Source organism: Columba livia, chromosome 2 (assembly GCF_036013475.1).
Source record: "Columba livia isolate bColLiv1 breed racing homer chromosome 2, bColLiv1.pat.W.v2, whole genome shotgun sequence".
NCBI classification, from domain to species: domain Eukaryota; kingdom Metazoa; phylum Chordata; class Aves; order Columbiformes; family Columbidae; genus Columba; species Columba livia.
Genome location: NC_088603.1, coordinates 140,809,086 through 140,829,933, shown reverse-complemented (window position 1 = coordinate 140,829,933; position 20,848 = coordinate 140,809,086). Strand labels below are relative to the sequence as shown.

The 20,848-nt window shown below is 47.9% G+C and overlaps 1 protein-coding gene across 1 annotated transcript; it reads left to right on the top strand.

The window, feature by feature from the left end:
• The first annotated feature begins 237 nt into the window (after positions 1–237).
• RRM2B (ribonucleotide reductase regulatory TP53 inducible subunit M2B) lies at positions 238–20,733 on the top strand. The gene is made up of 9 exons (XM_065054161.1): positions 238–394; positions 5,103–5,258; positions 6,856–6,972; positions 7,930–8,063; positions 10,210–10,304; positions 12,598–12,731; positions 16,460–16,564; positions 16,975–17,088; positions 18,414–20,733. Exons 1-9 carry the CDS (start codon positions 341–343, stop codon positions 18,564–18,566), a joined length of 1,062 nt encoding a protein of 353 aa, XP_064910233.1. The 5' UTR covers positions 238–340; the 3' UTR covers positions 18,567–20,733.
• The last annotated feature ends 115 nt before the right edge of the window (positions 20,734–20,848 follow it).

Sequence of the window (20,848 nt, the reverse complement as noted above, 5' to 3'; positions counted from 1 at the left end):
GTCTCCATCCGTCCCGACAGCAGCAGGCCGGGGCACCGGGCCGGCGGGCACAGCCCGGAGAGCGGTTCTGAGCACCGGCTTCTTTCCCGCTCCCGCTGGAGCCCGGGGACCGCAGAGCCCTTCGCCGCCGGGAGCCCAACGCTGCGGGGGCGGCTCCTGCTCAGCAGCCGGCTCCCCGTGCCCGGGGCCGGGCCAGGCTGGGCCGCGCCGCCCTCAGGTCCTTACCGCTGCGCCCGGGGCCGCCGCCGTTGTCCGCCCGCCCCGCCCCGCCCCGGGGAGGAGCAGCGGCCGTTCCTCCTTCAACCGCCACCGCCCACTCACGGCCCAGTCGCCGCCGGCCATGGGCGAGCGCCAGGGGCGAGCGGTTCTGCAGGAGGCGGCCGGCCCGGAGCGGGTAAGGCCGGGGCCGGGCCCGCCCGGGAGTGCTGTCGCGGGCGTGCGGTGTCTGCGGGCGGCGGCAGCGCAGCCCTGACCGCGGTCGTGGCTCCGGCCTTGCAGGCACCTGCCCCGCCGGGCCCTGCCCGAGCCGCCGCCTCCGGCCGGGCGTTGCGGTCTCCGGTAGTGCCGGTAGTGCCGGGGAGCCGGTGGCTGGTGCTGCCTCCCCGCCGGGACAGGCCCGCCCCGGGCAGCGCGGGAGGGCACGGGGGGGTCCCGGCCGCGGTGGCTTCACCCCGACCGGCCTGGGGATCTACTGGCAGGGCTCGGTGCCGGCGCTTTGGGCGGCCCTGGAGAGGGCACAGGGTCGCCCTGGTGTCCTTGTCCCGCTGGGGCGGGTCGAACCCTTGGGCAGCGTGACCGCGGGCAGCACTGCGAGGGCGGTGTGATGGGTAAACACCCGCAGCCGGGCCGGGGTGACCGCTTGGTGTGCGGCACCGGCAGCACAGGGCCCTGATCAACTAAGTGCTTCAGTTGTATAATCATTACACCCTGCCACGCTGTGGGGTCTGGGCTTAAAGAGCTGCGACTATCTGGACTGGGAGGGCAGAGCTCATCCCCTCTGCCCCGAGCAGCCGTGAAGGCCGGCAAGGGTGGAGTGGGGTGGTCCTGGCATCCCAGCCCCTGCGCACCAGGAGAGCGCAGCCCTGTGCGGCCTCCGGTAGTGCCGGGGAGCCTGGGAGATGTCTGAGCTCTGTTCTGGGTTCTCTCCAGGATGACTCTACAAAGCCAGGCTGAGGTGTGTGAAGGTTAAAGATCTTTATGGCAGAGAAGCCCACCTGGTCTTCCCAAACCTTTGTGTCTCTGCAGTACTCAAGTTTGCAAAAGCTAGGATGTGCTGTGTTCAATACAAGCCTAAAAACCCTCAATGTTTCTGTCTGTGAACCGTAACATGCTGTACCTACAATGAAGAAGTGGTCTCTCAGATCTGCCAGAGGCAAGCACTAGTCCTGTGCTTCAGCTCAGGCTGCAGAACACACAGGTGGTGTGATCCTCAGCTGCAGTGCACTGGAGCCGTCTCTGCTGGAGTGCTGGTGACCTGCCCAGTCTCGCTGCTGGCCTGGGCTGCCCAGGGCTGACCTGAAGCCTGTGGGAGCTCCTGGGATGCACGAGCAGCCTGTTACTGGGGTGTGGAAGGGCTCGTGATCACACACCGTGACGTGGCATGTGCCACATCCCAGTGCTGGCCCGGCCAGTGCCTTTAGCTTTTTCCCTGGCTACAGCTGATATAGGGCATGTAACTGAGGCTCTTGCACATGGAGCCCAACAGCTGTTGTCATGGCACGGTGGTTGTATGTGTGTATATATGTTGTTTCCTAAATTTGAAAGTAATGGAAAGAACTTCAGTACCACTTAGGCAGCCTTTGTTGTCTGTTAGCTTATTGTCATCACCAGAAGAGTTCATGTCTAGCAGTTGCAGAATAACTAGGATACGATGTATTGGAGTGTGTCCAGGAAGGGGCTGATGATTAAGAGGCTGGACCATCTGTCATATGAAGAGAGGCCATGAGTGCTGGGGCTGTCCAGCCTTGGGAAGGCTCTGGGGGATCTCGTCAGTGTGTGTAAATACCTCGTGGGGGGAATAAAGGAGATGGAGCCAGGCTCTTACAGTGTTGCCCTGTAATGGGACCAAAGGCAATGGGTACACACTGAAACACAGGTGGTTACATTTGCACATAAGATATTTTGATATTGTGAAGGTGGTGAAATGCTGGCACAGGTGTTCACAGAGGCTATGTAGTCTCCATCCTTGGAGATACTGAAACCTCGGTTGAATGTGGTCCTGGGCAGTCTGCTCTGGCTGATGCTGCTAGAGCAGGAGTTGGGCAGTGCCCTGCCAGCCTCAACTCTTCTATGCATTTGACTTACATTGCCTGAACAGAAAGTAGCACGTTTGCATTATAAACTGGATGCTCTTTGCTATTATGGCAGGTATTGACTGTTTAATGCACTATCATAGGATCAAGGAGAAGATTCAGGGTGCAAATTGAGAGCAGGAGGTGTATTGGCCTGGTGTCTGTTAGCTTCTCCAGCTGCCCGTACTGCTGCCAGGCTGCAGGGCTGGGAACGCGTTGGGCTCCTTCAGTGCAAGGCGGTGGCTGCTCTGAAGCCCCAGCAGCAAAATCAGAATGTGCCGTTTATCTGAAATGCAGTTAGAAAAGGATCTTCCATTAATTTTCAGCTGAGAGGTACCAAGATGTGTACTGCATTAACAAACAGACTAGGTAACAAGTATTAGTCTGGTAAAACTTTGGTGAAGAGGAGTGGAAATCAAAAGGGAGAGAGACAGGACTGCCTTGTGGCCAGGAGCTGTCTGCCTGCCTGTGAATCTCCTCCCCACCCCAGAAGGGGTTAACAAAGGTGGGAGGTGGGTTGAGGGGCAGGTTGCAGTATGGCATAGTCTCTGTGGGCTGACCCTTCCTTTTTGTGAAGTTAAAAACCCCTCACCTATTTATTCTTAAAAAAATCTACCGTTTTTGAGTTTGGTGTGGTGGTCCTTGGCGGGGTTGTGCCACCACTTGGAGTCTTTGGCTCCTGGAAGTCGTCTTTCTGCTCTCCTGCCATCAGGGCTCTCCAGAGCATACACAGGTCTTTTCTTCTGCTCTTGCTTTCTGTCTCACTGTGCACGGGCAGTATTTCTGGTGTGTTGATCCCTCTCTCTGTATCCTGTGGTGTGGCAGCTATTGGAGTTAGAGGCTTCTGGAAAAATGACAGGTTCTCCTTGTCTCAGTGTTGCCTCCAGTTTTCCTGCCATGCTGGAATTTTCCTCTTCCTGTGCTCTGCTTCACTTCTCTACACCACAAGTGTTTTCCAAGTTATCTCCCTGTGTTATGAGCCCTGCATGCTCGCTTTTGAATAGCTCAGGGACATCAAGGATGAGGCTAGCAACTGCTAGGCCACCTTGTTAGGCTAAAATAAATAATTGGGGATAGTCACCACGCAGAATAGAAGGGTTTTGCCCAGGAAAATGCTGAGCTATCAAGGAAGGCTTCTGCAGTCATTCCTTTTTCAGGATGACAGCTGGTGCAGAAGCAGATGGGGATGCTGGCTGTGTCCAGGCCCTGAGAAGGTGTGTAAGGCAGGGTGCTGTCCCTGCCGGGCCCGAATTCTCCCCTGTGGCATTTCCAGGGGCTGACTGCAATCGTCTCTGTGTCCCAGGAAATACAAAAGGTCTTGCACTCTTGCGGCCTTCAGCAGAGACTCTGCAAGATGATGCTGGCCAAGTTGTCTCATGTAATTGAGTAACATTTAAAATATAATAAAGTGGAAAAATTGTAACCCAGAATGTGCTTCCTGATGTGTTTTCTTTGGGAATCTGCGGAACCTATGCCAGCTATGCAATGTGCATATGCGTTTTGCTTTTGTTTGCTTTTTTAAATGAGAGTAGAATTATTGGTTTGAGGGTATTTTTCCAAATGGAAGTAAAGGATTGCTTTTTATTATGTAAATGGTTACAAGCAGACTGGGTAGGAAAAGGACTTTGGCACCTCCTTAGCAGAACAGAAGCAATGATATTCAAAACCTTTTGTTCCCCTTCCGTGCTGTATTTTATCTAATACCTCATATACTTCCTGTGGTTAGTTATCCTCTACAGCAGTGTCAGTGGGGCCTCAGAACTGACCCAGAATGGTGTCCTGCAGGCTAAATTTGTGGCTGGTGTGAGTCACCAGCCCTTCTGGAGAGGCCGCAGCAAGGTGTCCTGACAGCTCTTCACCACGGTTGTCTCCAGTAGGTGCTTGGCGACGTGCCTGGCAGGGATGGTGCTGGGTGGTGATCCCAGGAGCCGATGTCCCTGGCTGGAGGCGAGGTGAAGGGCTTGCTCGTGGGGTGTCCTCTCTGTGCTGCTCTGCCATGGCCTGTCTCCCAGATGTCAGCCGGGCTGGTGGCTCTCTGAGGACAAGCTGTGCCCGGGCGTTCTCCAGGTCTTGTGCAGAGGGAGCGGGGTGGGGATGGGTGACTCCATGCAGGGGTTTTACTGCTGGCTGCTGTTGGAAAGAGGCACAGAGCTTTGTGTTAGCATTGGAGGGACAGCCTAGAGAGCAGCCTCCAAACTGCTGCTCACCACAGGATTGAAACACAAACCTCTGTGTGGGGACTTGCTGTAACGTAGGCTGTTCCTCTACCAGGCGAGATCAGTTCCTTTGATCTCATGGCATTTTTAAGAAAGCCCGTGCAGGCCCAGTGGCTTGATGTGAAGCGAGTGATTTGGAGGTGACCTGCACAGTGATCCTTGGGAAACTGTGCTGGGTGCGGGCCGGCAGCAGCGTGCAGTGGCCTCGCACACATCTCCCCACCTGCAGTACCGCAGCAGCCGGGGACACCTTCTGGGGCAGGTTTCCCTCTTGCACTGCAGAAAGCCTTTGTTTGGCATGCAGGTGTCGGGCACTTCCCGGTACCGGTGCAGCTGGGAGGGAGTGGTTGGTGCAAGCGGTGCCGGGCAGAGCTGGGCAGACAGACAGGCGGCAGAGCTGGGCAGACAGGCAGCAGAGCCATCCCCGCACAGATGGAGGGCGAGGGGGCAGGGATGCCAGGGACAGGTGGTGCATCCGCCCTGGGGGAACAGGTGAGTGCGTGACGCAGGTAGCTTTTGAACCACACCTTTGGGATATGGGGAAGAGGAAGAATAAGTAACAGCAAACTTAATCAGAACTTTGCTTTATCTTCAGAGCCCCTCTCCAAATGTGGCTGAAAATGGCTTGGACCCTGACGAGGAGCCTCTTCTCAGAAAAAATCCCCGCCGGTTTGTCATCTTCCCCATCCAGTACCCAGACATATGGAAAATGTATAAACAGGCTCAGGCCTCTTTTTGGACAGCAGAAGAGGTGAGCCCTGGGGTGAGGGGGTTGGCACAAGGTGCTCAGACTGGGGTCCTGGTGCTTCCTTCCCAGCTCTGCTGCTGGTGTCCACGGTGTGAGGGTTGGAGGATTGCATCAAACATGAGGTGCCTGCACCAGCACAGCACTCCCTTTGTGGGCAGTGGAAAGAAAGCTGCTTCCATGGGATGATTCAGTGGAGCTGGTTCAGGTGTTTGGTTTAGGACAGGGTGGAATTGTATCCTGGGACACTTGTGTATGGTCAGATATCTCTTCATACCTGCCCATGTAAGATGTTCTGGGCAATTTCATGTGAATGCTGTTCTTCAGTGTTAGGCACCTGTTTTCCAGAAAGATGGTCATAATCGGGGACATTTGCTAAAAATGCTTCTAATTGACTCCTGATAGCCCTGGTCAGATGCTTGCACTGTGTTATAGTGGAAGCTGTAAGTTTTTCCCCGAGGCTGCTGGTTAGCCAGACCTGAGCAGTACTCAGCTCACGACACTTGTAGCAGCGGAGGGTTCTGAACACTGCACTGATCTGGAGAGACTGCCTGCCAGCTGAGCTGGTTGTTGCAACTCGAAGCTTCTGCAGCCTTTGCTCATTTGTGAGCAGTGATGTGCAGTTGCAGAGGGGTGAGCTGAAAGCACTGGCAGGCTCTAAATAGGCCAGAAAGCACTCTGGGATGGCGAGGAGCAGCTGTCTGTAGAAGTGTTATTCTATGCCTGCCTGGGAGGCTTGCTGCCCTGCTGCAGAAGTTGATTAAGCCGTTTAAGAAAAGGCATTTAAACTCCTGCCTGATCAGCATTGCCCATTTACCATGTTACTGGTTCCTCCTTACACTGTCCTACCACCTGTCCGTGCATTTCCAATTGAACTGGCAAGTTAACTGTAAAACTGGTCTGTGTATGTATATATACACACATATATGTGAACATGTTTATATAGGCATACACGTACATACATATATAAGTTTTTAGGCCTGTTATGTTTTTCACACCTGGCCCTACTTCTGCTGTGGTTCAGACTTCCCTCCCTCCAAACAAAAAAACAAACAAAGGCCTATGCAAAGGAAATTGTGGTTTTCTGCCATGGCTAGAATTCAGTCTGATAGCCGAGAGCAGTTGCCCTGAGCCGTTCTTTGTTGAGATGGAGGCTGAACACCTGCCAAAGGCAGAAGTCCCCTCAGTCCATCTTTTCACACACCTGCATATAGGTTTCTTGGAGTATCAGTATTTATTTCAAGTAGAGTTTAAGTGTCTCAGAGTGAGCTCTGCGTATTGGTGCATGTTCATATTCATGACAAGAAGATACTAATGCTTTTCAAACTGTGATTGATTTATAATTCGATATACACTGATTTTTATTCCAAATTACAAAAATGTAAACTGTGAAGCAAACACGTGATGTTACTGTTTCAGAGAGAGACGACAGTATGGCAGTGTGCCTATTGTCTTTTGCAGTCACATATATTTAAATACTCTACATGTAAAGATTTGAGAGCAAATGCCAAAACTGTGCCTGTCATTTGACTAGGCCGGTTCTGTTCATACAGAATGGCAAACTCAAAAGGGCAATAACGTTTTTCTTTTCTCTTTTAATTAGGTTGATTTGTCGAAGGACCTTCCTCACTGGAACAAGCTGAAAGCAGATGAAAAATACTTTATCTCTCATATTCTGGCATTTTTTGCAGCCAGTGATGGAATTGTAAATGAAAACCTGGTGAGAGAGCTTTACAGCAGGCTTGAATGCTTACTGATTTTATTTGCTTATTGGCTTTTCATTTTTATTTTCTCAAATTAATGCCTAAGTTTATTAAACGCCTACCTTGTTTCCTTCCCATCATCTCACCTTTGCCATGGGGAATAAGCAGCTTGTTCTGCTGGGGCTGGTGTCTGAGTTAAATTGGGTCAGCTGTGGTCAACGGGACTCCAGATTGCATCACTCTTGGACATAGTTTTTAAGCTCACCCTTCTGCCTGTCTGTGGTGATCCACATTTTTCAATTAATTAATACAACCCTGTGCTTCTTCCAGTACTTGTGTTAGATGAGAAGTAGGAAGGGATTGTGCTGTGCCATGTTCTGTATTCTTCATTTCAGTAAAGTCCATTTTGCTCTTGCTGAATGGCATCCTAGAGCCTTTTAGGGCTGCAGGTGGGTGCTGCTAAAAAGGTGGAGAAATCTTTCTGCTGAAATCAGTTCTGGGCTGCCGAATGTCTCACTACAGGTTATCACTGGTATCTTTCTGCAAATGCCTAGTTTAGATCTTGAATGTCTAAAATGTGTAGAATATGTCATGGTGTATGTGTATGTATTGCATGAACACATCTTATGTCATACTGTTGGTTTTTTTTAATGATGAACAAAAGATTTGAGGCTTTGTTCAATATGAAGTGTTTGCTATTGCAGTATTTTGCTGTTCTCCTGTGTACATGTGCCCTCATGCTTCACTGCAGCTCTCTATCCAAGACACCCAGCAGACATTTACTTCTGGCTAGCTTGCTTTATTTCCTTCTGCCCCACACCTGTCCTATTGACATATCTGTTAATAAAGTAGGGCAGAGCTGTTCCCATCCTTTCTCTGTGGCAGAGATCTGTTGTCTCCCCCATTAAGCTTAGGGTGCTGTCAAGCAGGACTGTTTTTGCTGTTCTCATTGCCATGCTTTCTGGTTTTATTAGGTGGCACGTTTTAGTCAGGAGGTGCAGATCCCAGAAGCTCGTTGTTTCTATGGCTTTCAGATTCTCATTGAGAACGTTCACTCAGAGATGTACAGCTTGCTCATAGACACCTACATCAAAGATCCTGAGAAAAGGTAAACTTCTGGATACATTACAGACCCACGTGAAATCTGTCACGTAGTCCAGCAGCAGCTGTCTTGTGTTTCGTACTGACTTACTGGGGGAGTTGGGGACGGTTCCTTAAGGCGTTCAAGGCCACGTGCTGTCCTTTTCCAACAGACGGGATGAGGGATGAGTTAACTCTAAACGCAACACGCGCCCTGACTCAACAGATGAGACCAGGTGTGGGTTAACTCTGGGTTAATTCTGTGTGGTTATGTGAAGTGAATGACAGACAATCACTCCCGAGGTCCAGTTCAATTATGAGTTTATTAAAAGTACATGTTGGAATACCAGTTACAGCGAATAGTGACTTGGCAAAAGTATAACAGAACGTATCAACACATTAACAGCAAAAGTCCTACTACGGGTGATGTATTGGCAACCATTAGTAGCTATAATATGAAATTTAACCAGAACCCAACAGCAGAGCTTAAAGTGATGTTACACTTATGTTCACAAGGCAAAGAGAGAAAGGGAGTGGTAGAGAGGGAAGGAAAACTAAGGTATAAGAGAGAGAAAGAGAGTAATATATCACAGAAGAGACAAAGAAATTGGGGTATAGAAAAAAGGAGAGAAGGAAAGAGCAGAGAGAAAGGAACAAAGAAAAGAGTGAGGGATCCAGTCTCTTACGGCCCCACAGTGTGGATGACAGGACTTGTACGATGATGTACGGCCTCGGTGTTCCATGGCAAGGATGCTGGGGTTTGCAGCTCAGGAGTGCAGCGTCCTCCGATGTCTGGTTCAGTTCCCAAGGCGAGGCTGGTGGGCTGAAGAGTCCTCAGGGTGCTGGATTCCCTCGGTGAGGCTGGTAGGCTGAGGGTCCTCAGGGTGCTGGATTCCCTACCAGTGCTGGATTTGGTGAGCTTTTTTGTAGCTCTCGGGTAAAGGAAAGTCTGGGGCGGGGGAAGGGGTGATTGCAAAAATCGACAAGTCTGGACAAGTCCTGGGCCACGTTGAAGGGTCTCAGCTTTTCCCCTTTGTTTGCCAAGCTGGGCATACCAGAAGATGGGGCTATGTGCCCTCCAGCACATCCTCCACCTCCAGTGCCAGTCAGCCAGCCTGGTCTGTAGCTTGTCGTTGATATGTAAATCGCAGTTCCTCCTGCACTGAATGTGTCACCTCCTGTGGCTGGCTGAACTAGTTTCACCACAATATTTCCAGCCACGACCCTTGTCAATACACAACACATGCCTGACCCCCGAAATGGTATTACAGACCAAGCCTTTTGTGGGAGTGTTGGAAGATTAGTTAATATTTGTATAAATCTTTGATTGCAGGAAGTGCAGACTAAGTGAAGTGTTGTTAAAGGTTAGACAAGCTCCTTGTGGTTATTGTGCTCCTGAGCCACTTACTCTCACATCAGCAAAAGATCTGCCTTGGGAAATTGAGTGCTCCTGGGCCAACTGGTGTTTCTAGCATATGCTAATCAACGTATTGCGTCTTTTCAGCTTTTTTGTTATTGGTGATTTTTCATACAATTTGGTCTGCTTGCTTTTAAAGTATTGGGCTCTTTGGAGAGCCCCGTCACCTTTGTCTGGAGAACTTCCTAGTCCCCGTGGTAACAGATTTGCAAAGAAGCACTTTCCCGCAGAGACTCCACCGTGGTGATGGTCAGGCAGAGCTTGGTTTTCCGTGGTGGCTCCTGTGTAGTGACAGTGGGAGGACTGCAAGGTTTCCTCTCAGGTGTTTGGCATGGGAACAGAGCCTGAGCTCCTGGGAATAGTCCAGTTCCTTTGTGGGGCTGGGCAAGATGAGCTTTAGCTCGGTGGGGAGGAAGCGGCTGCTGTCTGGCTTGAAGTCTGAGAGACAGCATGGTCTAGTAGGTGGGCACTTCTGGGGTGGGATGCTTGAATTCACTTCCCATCTCTGCAGCCCACCTCCTCTGAGACCTGGGGTTTGTCACATTCTGCATCTCTGCCTCCGTCTGCCTGTGTTATCAGGGGATATCACCCATTTGGGTTGCGAAGGGTCTCTGATGTAGGTTAGTTCGGAACCTAACCTAATGGGTTCCTCTGCCTGGTGGAGCCAATGGGGACAGCCGGGGCAAATTTATATAAATCACTTCTTGTTATTTTGATGTTTTATCTTTTTTTTTTTTTTTTTTTTTTTCTTCTATAGGGATTTCTTATTTAATGCTATTGAAACAATGCCATGTGTCAAGAAGAAAGCAGACTGGGCTCTGAAGTGGATTGAAGACAGAGAATCCACTTTTGGTGTGTAGTTTCTTAAAAGCTTGTTTCTGTTGCACATGTCATAAACTAATCCTCTGGAATGTGAAATTAAATTCTCCACAGGAGGTGTAGTGGCTTGTGGGTCTCTGGTTTACCTAAAGAACTACAAGTAACTTCTGGTGAGCTGTGTATGTTTTTTATCTTTAGCTAAAGCAATATAGTAATGGCAGTGCCCACTAGAATCATGTTACGAGGAACGCTTGTGGGTTTATCTTTTTTTGTCTTTATACCGAACAACCCTAGTTTCTTCAGTTTTTGCTTGTAGAAGTTCTGATTATTTCTTCTGGTTGGCTCCTATTTGGTACTCCAGTGTTCAGAACTGGGCAGCTGAAATCTTGCAAGTCCAGGTTTTTCTGTGTTTATGTTCAATAGGCACGTTTGTGTGTGGTGTTAGCCTTTTTTTTGTAACAGCGTGACTGAGCCTGGGCAAAAAAGATTTAAGAACAATCTGTCTTTGGTGTTACTGGTTTTCTGTGGGACCAGGTTTCTAGTTTTTGTATCTCATTTCAGAGCTGGGACACTGGCTCAGCTTCCATCAGCATGGTGCATGGCATCCTTTCCAATGTTCTTCATTCAGCTCACAGTCTTGATGCTGAAGGAAATGTTGTATCTGGAATGGCTAATGCACAGACTCTGGTCAATTTTCTAAACCAAACATCCTCTGTACTTAGAGAAAGTGTAGGAGATGGAGAGATACAGACAGAGAAACAAAAAAAAAAGTCAGAGTATCATTCTTTTGCAGCATCTGTTGTTCACAGATCTTGTTTGAGTGAGGTTCTGTTTGCTGCTGTAGGTTCTCCTATCTTGGAGCATCCTGCTGCCTCCCCAGTCTGGCTCTGTTTGCTGTTTGTGGAGGCCCTTCTTCACCTCCTTCATTCAGCTCCCAACAGTGTGGGGTTTGCCAAGAATCAGAAGGTTCCCTGAGTCAAAAAGCAATGTTCCCCCCACCCTCTGCCCCCAAACTTCATGCATCCTATCCAGGTTTTTGTCAAGTACTTTTCTGCTCTTCTGTTCTTTCATCTTACTGAGAAAGCTTCCCAAGTTTAAAACATTTGGGGGGGCCCAGGTCTTACAGTTAAGTATTATGAGATATGGTATATGAAAGTGACTGGCTTGTTTGCTTGGCATTTCCTTCCAGTGTGGGGACCTGGCCTAGAACAAGGTCTCTGCAGATCTGGTTGATTTCTTATGCTGAGGGTTCAATTGCTGGATCTGTTCTGTGGACTCTCAGCCTCCCAGGCGATTTTTGTTTTAGCATAACTCATTTGTATGATAGCTAGTCAGGTGGAAAGTAGTAAAAATCATATCGATATTCAGTCTTTTGCTTCATTAAACCTACGTTGTATGAGCAGCCTTCCTCTACTCCTCTCTAGAAGTAACCTATTTAAGTGTTGCCAGACAAGTTCTTTCCTTAGTAACTTTTGTGATGCTTATAAGTTCGTGTTGCTCTTTGTGTTTTTTACCGGACTTGAATTTCTTCAGATGAGCCAGCAGATGGCATTTGCATCTTGTGGAGAAGTGGGATGTCAAGCTATTTTGGGGTTATTTTATTTTTTAAACAAAATTCTATGCAGTCCTCTCTGGGAAGAGGAATGAGCAAAAGCTCTTCGTGTTTAGGATATACCCAAAGATCTTGTGAAGTTGTTTAAAATAGAGTACCTGGAATAACATGTCTTCACCAAGCAGTCAAATGGTCTTGTCGTCTGAAGAAATACGTTCCTGTAGAGAACAGGGAGAGCTGGGACCAATAATGTTGTGCTTTCCTTGGATAACAGGTGGGATGACATAAATGGGTCTTTGTGTCCTGATGAATTGTATTCTGTGTTCTTCCACTCTTTTAAGAATATGGTTTTCTGTAGATTCTCAACAAGCAGAAACTGAGGTGCAGGGTTTTTTGTTTAATATATTGGAGATTGGCTCTTCTCTCAGTTTTATTAGTTGCGCAGCCATTTTCTTTCCTTTTAGGAGAAAGAGACAAAGGAGTACTAATGTCTTGACCACTTTGGACAATTCCATTCTTTCCCTTCTGGCCTGTGGCAGTTTCAGCACTGCCCTGGTTCTTCAGTCCTGCAGGGGCTGCCAGTGGTTCAGTGCTGTTGCCTGTGTAGACCCTGCGTGTCTCAGACTCTGTGGAAAGATGTGGTCAGACACAGCACCTGGTGCTGCAGAGGGGATTGCTCCTCTCCAGCATCCGTCTGTCTGATGCAAATGGTGCCTCTTGCTGATGAGCAATACACTGTTTTGTGCCTAACTGAAAATGTGTTCTGTTAAACAGGGGAGAGAGTTGTTGCCTTTGCTGCAGTCGAAGGCATCTTCTTTTCGGGTTCCTTTGCTGCTATATTTTGGCTGAAGAAGAGGGGCCTGATGCCTGGATTGACTTTCTCCAATGAACTTATTAGCAGAGATGAGGTAATGTGGGATGTTCTACTTACTGTCTGGGAAGGAAAGTGAGAGTCTAAGGGAAAGGTAGAGTTATATTCATAAAGACCCCATAGTCTTGCCAGAGCAGCCCACCTCTGGTGGCAGGGAGGGTTGGAGGGAAGGTGAAGAGAGTAGAAAGCAGTGTTTGGGTAGGAACCAGTGAAAAAGAGAATCCAGCAGTGAGTAGGAGATGCATTTCTGGGTAGGACAGAGCCTTTTTAGTGTGGACAGTGCTGAAGGCCAAGGGAGTGGTAGAAGTAAGTAGGTTCTCTGCTATACAGTGTCAGCAGCAGGATTTTTCGGGGAAGGTCCGCTGTCCTGGTAGGACAGAGGTCCTGGTTACCTGTCTGGTAACTGCAGGCCATGCTCCCTGAAGCTTCTCTGCAGTAAGCCTTCTGCATCTGCTTTAACATCACCTCCTAGGCAGCAGAGAGAAGAGACATCCATCCCCCAGAGCAGTGCCCGACCCTGTTTCTGCAGCCTGGTGGAGGATCTGTAACTGCTGACATGTGGGAAGGTTGGAGTCCTGCAAAGGAGCAGGCTATTTCCACAATATTTGCAGAAAGGGGAAAGAAACAGACTTCTAGATATAAGTTACTAGTGAGTTTAAAGCCTAGGTCCTGCTATGTCCCTCAGTAGAAATACCGATTTTTGAAGGGAGTAAACATAAATATAGGCAATAGCCCAATGCATAGTGTGATCAAAAAGATGGACTTTTTGGACTGAAGAGAATGTTTGTTTCCGTGTGCCGTGAAGGGCAGCAAAGGCCTGGCTGCCCAAGGACTGGTGGGGAATTACGTGGTCTGTAACTGCAGTGGAGGCTGGCTTGGGCAAGGACCCAGCTAGGATGCGAGTCTGAGCCTTGCCCTGCCTTAGCTGCTTCAGTCAGGTTCAAGTGACCGCCTTGTACCACTCCCCATCTGCCCCTAGCTGTGAGTCCAGAACTTGCAGGTGGCGTTCTGTGTCTGTTGGGTGGCTGGCTGTGGCAGGTTGCTGCAGAAGCAGCAGATACAGTTCCTCTCCATGTTCTTGTGTTACTGCACAGCAATAGGATGAGGGCAGCAACCATCCCCCTGTGCTCCCACTGGTGAGGCCACACCTCAAATCCTGTGTTCAGTTTTGAGCCCCTCACTACAGACAAGGCACTGAGGTGCTGGAGAGAGTTCAGAGAGGGGCAATGAAGTTGGTGAGGGGTCTGGAGCACAAGTCTGATAAGGAGCAGCTGAGGGAACTGGGGCTGTTCGGCCCAGAGAAAAGGAAGCTGAGGGGAGACCTTATCTCTCTCTACAACTAGCTGAAGGGAGGTTGTAGTGAGGTGGGTGTTCGCCTCTTCTCCTGTTTAGCAAGTGATGGGACAAGAGGAAGTGGCCTCAAGTTGCACCAGGAAAGGTTCAGATTGGACATTAGGAAATATTTCTTCACGGAAGGGGTTGTCACGCATTGGAACAGGCTGCCCAGGGAAGTGGTTGAGTCACCATCCCTGGAAGTGTTTGAAAGACACGTAGATGAGGTTCTTGGGGACATGGTTTAGTGGCAGTGTTGGGTTAACGTTTGGACTCAATGGTCTTGAGGGTCTTTCCCAACCAAAATGATTCTATGAATCTGTTTTGTGATCTGCTGTGAGAGAGCAGCTACAGGTGTGCACTGGAGGGGAGTCAGTCAGGGGAGTCCTTCTTAGCGTCAGGTGTGATGTGCCTGGGGGGTTGCATGTCAGCACGCCAGCTATGACAGGCCATGTGCTGACAAGTGCCCTTTCCTTTCACTGCTCCCTGCACCACTGCCGGCCAGCTGGCAGCAGGTCTGTACGGCCCGGCCTGTCTGCGGGGCACCACGCAACTTACGGCACTGTCAGCACTGGGAAAGCGGAAAGGCCAGTTTTGTGTGCAGTATAAACAAGCTAGTGGCTTGATCTTACCAGAGTCGGTCTAAAAGAGTAAAGACCTTTATCATAATGGAGATCTCCATGGATTAGATAAACTGATTTGAAAGGGGGCATCGTACAAGATGCCTTTAATTAAGAGACACCTTTGAAGAAAGTGATATGATCAGTAAGCAAAACCAAGCAGTTCTTCAGCCTTGACCTTCCTTGCGCCTTCTGTTTTTGTGAGTCATCATGAACTGATCCATTCAAGTGAAGAAGTATTTGTTTGTTGGAAGGATCACTTGCAGGTGAATAAGGTGTAAGTTCCTCTGTACAGCAGTGTAACTCTACTTCTCTGCTGAGCTGAGCAGCAAAAGACTGAATTTTTCTTGAGCCTCACTGGCATAATTCCAACTGCAGAGCTGTTACGAAGGGTGAGGCTTGGTACACACAGCACCTGCACTGAAAACCAGGAAATGCTGTTACAAAACCAGTGGCAGTAAAAAGAATCTACAATGGAAAACTACCCAAACTGTTTTCTGATGCACCTGAACAGATAAATGGTTAATTCTCAGTATGGTTTTTGAGCTGCAAGACTCTTTTCTGAGGCTGTTCTTTGAGCTGATGCATCTCTGATTCTTGAATGTGCAAAGCTGCTGGGAGCACCTGTCAGTGGCACACACTGGTTTGGGTGAGAAGCCAGGCATGTCCTGCACCCTACTGGTGATGTTGCCTTGGACAAGACCGCGAGAAGCCCTGCAGCAGCAGCTAGTACTGTCTGCAGAGGGGAGGTATTTCCCACGTTATTTTGTTTCAGGGCTGTTTCATGACCTGAAGCACAAGGATTTTGTAGCCTTTCCAAAAGAGTTTTTGCTTCTTTGTTTTGTTTTGACCCTTGTTAACAATAGCATTGGGTTATCTCACAGCCCATGGCCTGCCAAATCCTTCTGGCTGGTTTTCACAGTAGATGTGAAGGCTGCAATCAGCACCTGGCTGTTGAGAAGTGATGGCAGCACAGCAGTGGGTATGCCTGAAGTCAGAGGCTCAAGCTGTAGCCAGGCAAGCTCAGATGGAAACCGAGGCACCTCTTGGAGCAGCTGTCTGGTACCGCCATCAGACTGTGCAGGATTGCTCGTCTCCTGATGTTGTCTTACCCTGGCTGGAGACTTTTCTGGAAATCTTGCTTGGGAATAAATACAATTTACTGGTCTCTGTGCAGAACAGCCGGGTGAAATGTGGAGGTGGGTTGAGTTGGGGCATGCTAGCCTTAAGTATTACAAATTTATGAATGTTGTGGTAGCAAATTCCTCACAGTAGCTGTACGTTGTGTGGAGAGATGACTTGTTAATCTCGGATTTGGTGACTCTGATCTGAATCTTCCTTTCTGAAAATGTGATGAGGAGAAGCAAAGGAAGAAATGCCACTAAAAGAATTTAAAATGAGTATTTCTCTACAGGTATCTTGAAAAGGAGAGCAGGTGAACAGTCTTTGTTAACTGGCAGGTAGTTTTGAAGGTCTTGATGTAGGAGTCTTTCTGCAAAAGCATCTCTCATGGGAGGCAGGGACCCAGCAGGGCTCCTTATAGGATCTCTCACGGTAGAGCAGCTTTCAAAAATGTTTACCTGAGAAACATGTGTGCTGAGTGTTATTTTGACATAGCTGGCATGTGTTGGATTTCAGATGTTACTAACTGGGTAGTAAAATAAAAGTGCCCGCTACACGTGGTAACACTAAGACTGTCCAAGAAGCAGGAGGCTGGGAAGCTTCAACCTGGAGACAGCCTCAGAATAAGAGCAAACTATGTGGAGGAGGGAAAACCTGACTTTTTTTTTTTCATTGCTCTCTGTTACTTCAGGGTCTACACTGTGATTTTGCTTGTCTAATGTTCCATTATTTAGTGAACAGACCATCAGAAGAGCGGGTCCATGAGATCATCGTTAATGCTGTTGAAATTGAGCAGGTAAGCCTGGTCAGGCCAGAGGTGTGGGCAGCGCAGGGACCAGTCTTACAGGCAAAAATAAACACTAGTGCTGCCGCTAGTATGGGCTGTGGGTTTTGTTGAACTTGGAGTTCAAGCTTACACTGAGGCTTGGGATCTTACAGCTGGGTGCAGAAAGGCAGATGAGAGGGGCAGTAATAAAAATTCTTGTGCCTTTTCCAGAAAAACATGCTAAAAATAAAGGAAGATACAAACAACTACTGAAAACAGAAGACACTTGTTGAGTTTAGTGATGCAAGTTATTTATTCAGACAACTGCCTGGGGAGCCTGGAATCTCACAAATCGTGCTGCTGTGAAACATAGCTGTCTTCTCTGCTTTTCCTTTCTTAAATTTAATTTCTCTAAATGTCATCTGTGTTTTAACTTCTAGGAGTTTCTAACAGAGGCATTACCTGTAGGTCTGATTGGAATGAATTGCACTTTGATGAAACAATACATTGAATTTGTTGCAGACCGGTTGCTAATGGAGCTTGGGTTCTCCAAGGTAAGAGTTGCAATTGCCCGAAATGCTGGCCTGCCGGTGCAGCCCAGGAGAGCTGTCAGCACAAAGCACTCTCTTAATGTGCCTGGGAGCAGATCGTATTTAGTGCTTGCACTTTGTGTGAATGACAGGCAAAACCACAGCATTAATATATATGCTTCACTGTTTAAAAGAACAAGAACAATTTAGGCCATTGTTTCCCTTCAGCTGCTCTGCAGGTTTGTAATGGGAAATTTGTGCAGTGCTCGAGTGCTGCAGTCCTGGAGGGACAGTGAGCACCTTGCACTGGTGAACTTCCCTATGGACACGACTCCTGGGGAGTGGCAGTGCTGAATTTGCTTAGGCAGGTGTCTGTAGATTCTACAGCATGTTACAACAAGGGGTGGCTCCCTGCCCAGTGGCAGCGGAGCGGGCCCCGCGGGTGCTCAGCAGGGCTAGGCGGCTGTGACCTGTGCTGTGTCACCTCGGGGCCTGTCCCTGCAGAGCTGGGAGCCCCTCTTTGTGGAGACCGGTGACACCAGGCCCCTCCCCAGCACCCCTGCGTGCTGCCCTGCACCTTCATGGCCTTGTGACCCCAGCTCTGCCCTGGGCAAGGTGCTTTGGCCATAAGGTGTGTGGTAGGGTTGGTGTCTCACAGAGGTGACCTGCCAGCAGCAGAGGTGACAGGGTGGTGATTTACCAGCAGAGACAAAGAAGTAATTCTCCTACTCAGCACTTGTTAGGCCACACCTGGAATACTGTGTCCAGTTTTGGTCTCCACTATGCAAAAAAGACATGGACAGACTGGAGGAGGGTCCAGAGAAGGTCCACAAAGATGATCCAAGGGCTGGGAAGCCACCACAAGAGGACTAAGGCTGAGAGAACTGGGTTTGTTCAGCCTTGAGAAAAGAAGGCTTAGTGTAGACCTCATCACTGTGTTCCAGCATTTAAAGGTTGGTTGCAAAGAAGATGGAGACTCCCTTTTGATAAGAAGTCACATGGAAAAGATGAGGGGCAATGGGTACATGTTATTCCTGGGGACGTTCTGATTGGACACAAGAGGGAGATTTTTCACAGTGAGAACTGTCAGCCATTTGAATAATCTCCTCAGGGAAGTGTTGGATTCCACAACATTAGACACTTTTAAGATTCAGCTGGACAGGGTGCTGGGCCATCATGTCTAGACCATGCTTTTGCCAAGAAAGGTTGGACCAGATGATCCTTGAGGTTCCTTTCAACCTGGTATTCTGTAATTCTGTGGTTCTATGGTTTTGTTTGTTTGTTTGTTTGTTTTTAAAGCATTGTTACCCTATCAGAATCACCAGAGTAATAGTGTTTCCTTTCCCCAGGTCTTTCATGCAGAAAATCCTTTTGATTTCATGGAGAATATTTCTCTGGAAGGAAAAACAAATTTCTTTGAGAAGCGGGTTTCAGAATATCAACGTTTTGCTGTTATGGCAGAAACAATGGACAATGTCTTCACTCTGGATGCAGATTTTTGATAACCTGGCAAATGAATGGTGACTGTTTCCCACTCCCCATCCCTCTTTCTGCTGTGAAGTTCTTTTCTTTTCCTCTCCTGGAATTCGAGTCTACTGGGATTTTTTTTCCTGGGTTTTCATGCTGTTTGACTGAGAAGCGAATATATTTCTGTCTGTCATTAAAAAAAAAAGGGGGGTCCTTTTTAAAAAATTTATATGGCTTTTTAAAAGGATGGCCTTTTTAAGCTTCCTTTGACTCCTCTGCTGTGATTGCTGTCTTTAAAAATGACCTGGATACTACTATTTTTTTAAGACTTTGGTAGTGTTTTAAGCAAGCAAACTGCATATTTACCTCAAGTTACAGTATTTCAACCTGAAAACCAGATGAGGTATCACTCTATGTATATATGTTGCTATAAATTATTTTCATGGTTTCTATTTCCATGTTTATAGATTTTTGTCTAAAGTAAAAGCTCTTCCCTTTCGCTCTGCTGCTGATAGAGTAATAAGTGAATGTGGGAAGACATTAATAAGGTATGAATTATAAAATCTTATTAAACCCAGGGATACAGTTTGATCTCCCCATTAACCTGGGTTCTATCTGAAAATGTTTTTACTCTGATTGCAAACCTGATGGCTGTCGGTAGGAATTTAAATCAGAAACATATGACTTTTGGCTTAGAGCTGTTATCGAGCAGGTCAGTGGACTTTGAGTGGTCCTTGAAAAGGCAAGCCTGATAACAGTGGAGAAAAAACACATCCTGTGGTTCTTTGGCTTGTGCTGCCTGTTTTTCCCTGTTTCTCTGAACAAGTGCCTTATTAAGCAGTCCGTGGTTGTGCCGAGTTGCAGTCGGTGTCTGTCACTGGAACAGCCGGCTCTGGGTGTTGTCTGTCTCCCCTCTGTCGTGCTGGGTGATTTTGATATTCTCCCCTTCTTGCTTTCACTTGTGCACTGATGGGGTGGGGAGGCATATCATGCCAAAGGATTGTCCCTTGAGGTGCTACAAACATACTCCTTGGGCTGTAAGGAGGCACCAGTAATGTATGAAGGTACTTCAGGTTGTGTATTCCACGTGAACCATTGAAACCATTGTCACAGAGAGCATCTGTAGGAAAGTATTAACCTGCTCAAAACCAAATCTTGAAGTAGTGTGGATTAGCAGCATCTTAGAAAAGACTGCTCTTTGCATTTTGGTGTGTTCCAGTGTGTGCCTGAAAACTTTTTTAATCTGTTGGTGCCACATGCAGAGAATGGAGCAACTGGCAAATGGCTAACCTACCAGACTGGCACTCGGGACAGAGGGATGGATGCTCTTCAGTTGTAGGTGGATTATTTGCAAATAGATATACTCATTTTTTTCAATGCTGAATTGAGTGCACGTGAGCTAGTCAAAGGATTCTGCTTTATTAAACCTTAGCATTTTTTCATAATGTTTAGCAATTTGTATAAGAGCTTTTACAAGTCTTTCTTACTGTTGCAAACATCTCTGCTGCTTTTGCCGTGTCTGGCGTGAGATGAGCTGACAGCCCAGGGTTATTGGTGATGGGCTGGGATAAGTGTTATTTCCCTGCCAGCCCAGATCAGCCAGAGCCCTGGCTACCTGAGTTTCATGAAGCAGGTCCACTGCCTTAGTGTAGTTCTTAGTGAACAATTGTCCCTGGTGTAAAAATAAGCAGCAAAACTGACTCTTTTTCTTTGGTCTCAGTGAAATTATGAGTATGTAATGAACATGGAAACAGGGAACCTTTCTTTTTTTCAAGAGAAGAGCCTGCGTTGTTTGACATAAGGTACTTGTGGAGGGCAAGTGGGACCTGAGGAACACAGAGAAGAGCAGGAACTGGTGTCCCTCACTAATGTCCTGCATCTGCAAGAGAACTATGGACTCCAAAAGAAAATCCAGTGCTTTTTGGAAATACTGTGTTGGTGGGAGTAAAAACAAAAATGTTTTAAATGGGTCCATTGTTGGAGGAATGGAACCTATTTTTATGTTACTAAAAGTACTGAAAAGCATTTGTTTTGAGTGTTGTGAATTAAGATGAGAGTACATGGAATATTCAAATGTGAAACTGCTATGTGCTCAGGTTCTGTAAATGTATATGAGATACCAAAGTCTGGTCCAACAGCTCCCACTCAATTTGTGTGTAAAATATGTGTGTAGTTTCAATAAAACTTGAATGTGGAAAGGAACATGCCTTTATTTGCTTAGTTACATGCTTTCTTGTGAAATCCAAAATGATAAAATTGGGCTGTGCCAGAGAAAGTCAGTATTCACAGCTTTTGAGTTGTGGGAGATAGTTGCGAG